The 7,613-nt window shown below is 41.3% G+C and overlaps 1 protein-coding gene across 1 annotated transcript; it reads right to left on the minus strand.

Annotated features, from left to right (window-relative positions):
- Window positions 1–4,683: 4,683 nt before the first annotated feature.
- rbbp8l (retinoblastoma binding protein 8-like) lies at window positions 4,684–6,712 on the minus strand. Its single transcript, XM_054610036.1, has 5 exons — window positions 6,522–6,712; window positions 6,328–6,424; window positions 6,173–6,231; window positions 5,862–6,006; window positions 4,684–4,760 (listed from the first exon to the last, which is right to left on the minus strand). Exons 1-5 carry the CDS (start codon window positions 6,708–6,710, stop codon window positions 4,699–4,701), a joined length of 552 nt encoding a protein of 183 aa, XP_054466011.1. The 5' UTR covers window positions 6,711–6,712; the 3' UTR covers window positions 4,684–4,698.
- Between the last annotated feature and the right edge of the window lie 901 nt (window positions 6,713–7,613).

Raw genomic sequence — 7,613 nt, forward strand, 5'->3', positions numbered from 1 at the left:
ATTCATCAACCAGCATGATGCAATGCTGCAATTTCTGCTCTGTTCACGCTAATGTTTCCTGCTCAAAAGTATCTCTGTGAGATTCACAATATATAAAGTGTTGAATCATTGGATGTTATAGATATGTGCAGGATATTACTTCTTTCTTTATCCAAAATGCCCCAAAAATGTAAAGAGAAGCCATATTCTTTTATCTATGCTGCTGTTTAAGTTGGAGTGGATGGCTAGAGGGAAGGATGGATTCAATGGGTGGTTGCAATGGATGGGTGGACTGAGGTGAGGGACACATTTGCATGGTGTGCAGTAGTGCTCTAACGTGTATTCAAATGAGTGTGACAGCCATGGTGCTCATGGGCGGAGGCAGAGTTGGAGGCGTGGCCGCCCACGCACCCACTCAGTCTCCAGGGGCCACAACAGCAGCTCTGCAATAACACATGAGAGAAAGCTCCCAGCTCTCCAGATGTAATCCTTAATCAACAGTAGGGATTAGAAATAGACTTCCCCTCTGATAACCCAGGCTGCAGAGAGGGAGAGAGGGAGAGAGGGAGAGAGGGAGGGCTGTTTGTAAGGAGATGAGGATAAGAATGAAATGAATTAGATCAGATAAAGAAGATAGGACGTAAGAGTTGAAACAAATGATGACGGATGAAAGAAGATAAGAAAAAAAGAGAGAGAATTGGTGTTTAGCAGCTGCTTGGAGCAGCAGATGACCATGACGTTGCTGTGGGTGAAGGCACAATCAGCCCTTTACTCTGACATACAATTCAATTCAATTCAGTTTATTTTATATAGCCCAGAATCACAAATTACAAATTTGCCTCAGAGGGCTTTACAATCTGTACACAGGCCTCAGTTTGTGGCTCTTTAAATTCAAACACCAGGGGGGAATGAGTTCCTCATTTACCGGGTGGAGGAACCAAAGATTAATTATTATACAGGACATTACAGTACATGTTGGTGACAGACTACACTATTTATTTGTTTTGGGACGGAGTGCTTTGGCTAACAGCTAACAGCTAAAATAACTACAAGTACTTACAACGCTGAGTATATCATTGCATATCAGCTTGCTGAGTTTCATTTTGTTTTTGGCAAGATCTTATGACGTATCTTATACACATGGCCGGAAATCTGCACTTGTGTATTTTGGTCTTGTTCTTGACTTGATACATCTTGTTGGCTTGGGTCTTGTTCTTGACTTGGGACTCCTTATTGTCTGGGGATGTGTTCTTGACTCTTTTTCTTGAGTCTGGACTTGTTTTGTCTTGGTTCTTGTTCTTGACTTGGTTCTTGTTCTTGACTTGGGTCTTGTTTTTGTCTTGGTTCTTGTTCTTGACTTGGGTCTTGTTTTTGTCTTGGGACTTCTTATTGTCTTGGGATGTGTTCTTGACTCTTTTTCTTGAGTCTGGACTTGTTTTGTCTTGGTTTTTGTTCTTGACTTGGGTCTTGTTTTTGTCCTTGTTCTTGACTTGGGTCTTGTTTTTGTCCTTGTTCTTGACTTGGGTCTTGTTTTTGTCCTTGTTCTTGACTCTAGTTGACTGGGTTTTTGTTGACTTAGGTTTTGTTCTTGACTTGGGACTTGTTTTTGTGTTCTCTTGGGTCTTGTTTTGACTCTGGACTGGATTTTTTGACTTAGGGTCTTTTTCTTGACTCTGGACTTGTTTTTGACTCGGGTCTTGCTTTTGACTTTTGACTTACCTGTCTTGTTGTTCTTGACTCAATACTTCATAGTCAGACTTGATACTTACTTGTGACTTGCAAAACAAAGACTCTGTCCCACCTCTGGAGAGTAGAAGTGCCTTGCTTGACATTGTGTTTTGACTTTTTTGGTTGTGATTGTCCTACAGTAACTACAGCAGATGTGAGCTACAGGTCCTGAATACTAGAATTGTTTTTAAAAATAATAACATTTTAGTATTGATGTTCCACAAAATATGATTTGCATAATTTTAGTCCACACAGAAAAAATCTGCAAGTCAGTTCACACTGAAAAGTTACAATTTCCATCAGTCACTTCCTGTGGGCGGAGATGTGACCATAAACCAATTGCATGTGAGCAAGCACAACCAATCTAAGCCATTGTGAATAGAATTGATGAAATAGTCTATTGGAAACATGAATTAACTTTACCTATAAAGCTTTCATTGTGTAAATTGATTCTGTAAATAGAACGGTTTTACTGGATGCTGACCCTTGAGATGATTTCCTGTAACAGTAAAGTTGTATCACACCACAAACTTTTGATGGTTTCCCCCTTTTTTCTACATCCCTTTTCATCACACCGCAACCCTTTTGCATAATGTCCAGAACAAAACGTCACACATAACTTAGATTTCCCAGAATACTCGTCACTATTCACTGTGGGTTATTCACCCTGCAGTATGTGTACAGCAGTTGTGTGGTAAACTTGTCAAGTTGGGAAATATAAGAGCTGGATCATATACAGAGGGAGCTACAGAAGCAACATTCAAAAACAGAAGTTTATTTCAGCATTAGAAGCCGTACATTCAGACGACAGTTTCTAAGAGTAAAATGTCTGTTGAGGCCACACAACAACAACACAGCACTAAGCTTGATGCACTAGCATTCTGTAAAGCCAAAGCACAGTAGTACTTACAATACAGTCATCTCATTTTAATTAACTGAGAGATACCAATGTCAGGGGAAGGCTATTTTGACCACTGACCATTGACCAAGTACTGTGCTTAATGGACTCTAATGGCTTCAGAGAGACATGATGGAAATGGTAGAAATCAATATAACAGCATTATGGCTGCACAGGTTTTCACACACGGCATAATAAAAAGTGCACACTTTTGAAAAAAGTAATCTCATTTTAAAAGTTCATATTGGCAGATTTTGCCTTTTGATTAGGGCATCGTCATTAAAAAAATAGATTATATATTCACAAAAAGTAGACACATTGACTTGTGCAATATCACAAAGAATAAAGGTTATTCAGCTGACTGTGTCTTTATCGCTTCCATCCACCCGGCTTACCACAAGCTGTCACAGCTGTGAACGGAAAGTTAATACTTGCAAAATATGTGCCTTCTGAAAATGAAAAAGAGGAAGAGGAACATGTTTTTTCTTGGCCACTTAAGACGGGGTGGAGGGAGTGAAGGCTCTGTGGCAAAAATAGCCATTTAGTGACAGTAATGCCGGTTTGAGTTGTACCTTGTAAAGAAAGGGCGAATATGTGTAAAAAGAAAAATGTATTTTAGGCATTACTGTGTTTTAGTTCCCCACAAAACAACTATAAGCTGCCGAACTGGATGCTAATGTGTGCTTACATGCACATTATTATGTGCCATTAAATGTCTTATTCAAACAGAGAGAATCTAAAGTCAGATAATTTTCTACATATTCTATGTCTGTCTTTGTTGTTTTGGAATAAGTGACTTCATGGAAATTGAATTTGTGTTGTTAAAAAATCCCAATAATATAAAGAATGTGATGTTGGCATAAAACACTGGTTAATATTGTAATGTCCCAGGTAGCACGTTAAGTTTTATGTTAGCAGGAATTGGACGCATACCATTTATTTCAAACACTATATGGAACAAGACATCACATGTTCCACCTCATAAAATGTCTATTTGAAACTAAACATAATATTAATGTCCATGTAAATGACAATAGATATTTGATTTATGTCCATCAGGTGGACACAAACACAAACACAAACATTCGGTTAATGCTGTAAATTGAAATCAATCCAAAATAAACTAGAATTAGCGCCTTGTGGTTGTATGCCTCCACCAACCAGTCAAGTTGCAGCTTAAAATGTCATCACATCATCATCATTTTATCCTCGGAAGTGACCTTGACCTTTGACCACCAAACTCTAATCAGTTCATTGTAGAGTCAAAGTGAATGTTTGTGATAATGGATAATGGAGCAGAGCCGGAATGGACCAGATGTAATGACAACCCGATAACATGCCTCTGGCCACGGCTGTGAACGCTGACTTTTGGTTTCAACCGGGACTAGAACATCAGACTCCTTGGTTAAAGTAATTTGTTTGTTAGTCCCAACCAGCAGCCTGACCTCCTCCACACAGGCTTCTGCAGATTCTCATCGGAAATTTTATTTTGGATATTTTAAAAACAAAACTTTTAGGGGAATATAATTGTTATGACGTCAATCTGTCAACATTTTGTTCCTGTTGCCCCATAGTGCAGGTTTAAGGCTAATTCAGTCAGGGGGAACTAATTTACATGTTTAATTTGACTCCCAATGTAGTTTTGTGAAAAAATAATGTTGCAGCTGGTCTGATTTGTAGTGTCCTTTTAGTCATTGTTTTGATTTTATGGCCTGCTTTTTTATTGTTTTTGTTCACAGCCACAGCATTCTGCTATTTGTATGTAAAAGGTCTTAAAAACCCCCACTCTACCTGCCCAGCACCAACAGAGCCAGATATCTCCATCAGATAGAGCTGGAGAGCAAAATACAGCTAAAAGGAGAGTAAATATTGGACTTTCATCAAGTGGCCAGAAACACAACTCCAAATGAATGCAAATGAATGAAGGTTTCTCCATGACTACACCAATGTTTGCTTTTTTTTTTTTTAGCCATATCAACTTTAAAATGTACATGTAAGTGATGTGTGTACAGCTCAATGCGCTGCCCCCTGGTGGCAACAATTAATGAAGGTTCAGGTGAGATCACTGTGAGCCAAGTGTTGTATCGTGCTCTTTAGCAAGAGCTCTTCTCCTCAGTTCTCACCGTCATCTTGATCTTCCTCTCCCGCTGGACATCTGTGAGGACGAAAAAGGAATTGTTAAAAAAGAACAGTTACTTGAGGGCAGTTTAGCACGATTTTGGCTCTGAGAGGGCACTTGAGGGCACTCTAGCACGCGTTTGTGAGGGTTGGTCGTGTGTATTCAAATACAGTGCATTTACAATATAACAGCTTATGCCTTAGAATTGTGTTAACTGCCAAGAACGTCAGACTTTGGCTGATGTGAGATGTCCAAAGGTTTTTTTTTTTTTTTTAGGCATCACCATTTTATTAAGTGGGTGGTATTTGTATGATATTTAAGGGGATTTTGAACTCCCTTAGAAATCATACGTGTGTCCAAAAAACAGAAGCAAAATGTAAATGGACCACGTGGGGAAAAACATCTTGACCCCATAAAGCTTTAGAAATGTGATTGGACTTGAAGACCAGACACAAGAAGGAAAAGAAAGAAGGGAAGAAATGAATGCAGATTGGCCAATCACAGCGCAGCAACGGCAAGCTTCCACCAGGGTCTCACAGCTATCCGGCTGTGCTCAATACACTCTCATGCAGTCGGTTCAGATTTTCATCATGTTCAGGTTTAGTGGACTTGAACCAGTCATTTCTAAATGTTGTGTTATAGTTATACTTGTGACCCTGAGGGGTTGGAAAGAGATAACAGTTCTTAATCGCTTCCTTTACACTGGGATCTGTAGGCTTTATCTGTCTAATTTGTTTTCACTGCTCTATCAGTTTGACATCCTGGATATATCCTTCAAACAAACACAGAAAAGTTGCTTCTATCTAGTTGCTTTTTTTTTTTTTCAAAGTTTTTCTATTTAAAGTTTTTCAAAGTTTGCAGTAATCAAATCTTGGAGCAAGTAAAAAACAGCTGTTTGTGGCTTGCATCTCTCACTCTCTCTCTTTCATTCTGTCTTCTGGCACAAAAAGTAGAACTTTCTGGTGCAAGCAGGCCGAACCCGCGTCTCTCTATCAATCTCCGCTCTATCTACGTGATTTGACAATCAGTCAACGATAGGGAAAGCTTGACCAATCAGATTCAACGAAGTAAATTCTTCGTCGGGGGCATCCCTGAGAAAGACAAACGAAGACTTCAAATATACGAGCCAATGCGTACGGTCTGTTTCCGAGTCTCTGTCGGTTTCTGGCTCCACCGATGACCTCTTCCTCTTGCCACCCTGGTTGCTTTCTTGTCCTGACACGCTCCCCTCCTCGCCCTGCTCTTCTGCGCTGCTTCCTGGCTCAGCTGCAGATGCCGATGACTGTGACGACGCAGAGGAAGCACAAGGGCTTAAAATAGAAAAGAACCTCCATTTCAAGTGAAAATGAACTAGAAACAGATCAACATATTTTGTGATATTGAATGAGCAAATATATAAGCCAGCACAGCCTCAACTGTATCTACTCTGGTGGCTTGAGTGACCTCACCTTGCCATTTGATGATAAGGATTCTTGCAGAGCAGGATTCAGGTTCTCCAGCACCACTACTATAAGATACATGACACCAGAACGTATTATTCCACTGTGCACAGTAAGTACATGCATGAACACACACAGAAGGGGTATGAATCTAAGCTCTTCACCTGGACGTAATGATATAGTGAGGACAGGCACCTTCTTCAAGTCGCTTTGGTCTATCTTTCCATTCACCTCCTCTTTCTGCTCCTGCCCTTTTACAACCTGCTGTGACGAGAGACCATCACACCATGAATCCCGTTTGTCCCCTCTTTACCCTCAAGCCCCCATTTCTTTCCATTTTATTGCCAAAACAAATTACCTTGTGGTTCTGGTCACTGGTAGGCTCTTCCTCTTCTTGTTTTACCAGTGGGCTAGAAGCCCAGGAGCACGAGGGTGGTGGTGATGATACCGCTTTGGGTGAAAATGGATTTTCCTTCCCATCGTTCTCAGGGCTCGTCTGTACTCTCTTTCCACCTTGTGAGGATAAGGGCGAATCACCTCTTGCCATTAAGCTGGGTTTTCCTCGATCCGATAGGTCCAGAGGCCCGTCGTACACCTCTCTTAGCTCTTCTGCAGAGACCCTCTCAGTCTTTGAAGGCGGAATTTCCCTTTTCTCTAGGGGCTTAGTTTGACTCTCGACATGCTCTGGCAGACCTCTCAATCTTAACACCACAGTTGGTTCTTTGGCAAGGGGCTGCGGGGCGTTCTGCTTGTGCCAGGGAGACCCAAAACCCTGCCTTATGGGGCTGGCGTGTTGACTAGTCGGGGTCAGGTTGGGAAAGCGTGAGAGGTTCGGCTTGGGAGACGTTTGCACCGGGCTGGTCCCTGGAGCAGCTGCGGCAACCCAGTCAGAGGATTCCGACATGGGCCAGGGGAAACTGACAGGGCTTCTCTTGATTGGCTGAGGACGGCAGGGAACAGGAGCATGGAGCAAATGTCTGACGGGGTTTACTTCTCCACCAGTCAAGGAAGAAGAGTTCTTAAGAAGGACAGCTTGAGGAGGGATGGTGAATCGCTGGTCTGGCCCTTCGACATTCAGGGCTCTAAGTTTTGAGAAAAAGAGGCCAGGCAGATATGTAGAGGTTAAATTGTATGTGCAGGTAATTAGGCAGTAATGCATTACTTAGTAATAGTAATATGATTACATTTTCCACAACAAGATTTAAATCTCCAATATAGGTGATTGAAGCTTACTGATTGTTCTTTTTTGGCTCACAAAAGAATTGTTTGTTGAAATTTCAGCACACCCAATCACTGATTTGTTCCATTCACTGATCCATACTTCCATTGATCAAATAGTGGCACAACAGCCTTTATTTGCTTTATTTTTTCCAATGTCCCTTTGTCGTACCTCCTCTCTCCTTGACGGGTCAGACCATGTTCTGTCCTCCAGGAGATGGGCTTGTATGAC

This window comes from Anoplopoma fimbria, chromosome 12, assembly GCF_027596085.1.
Source record: "Anoplopoma fimbria isolate UVic2021 breed Golden Eagle Sablefish chromosome 12, Afim_UVic_2022, whole genome shotgun sequence".
NCBI lineage: Eukaryota > Metazoa > Chordata > Actinopteri > Perciformes > Anoplopomatidae > Anoplopoma > Anoplopoma fimbria.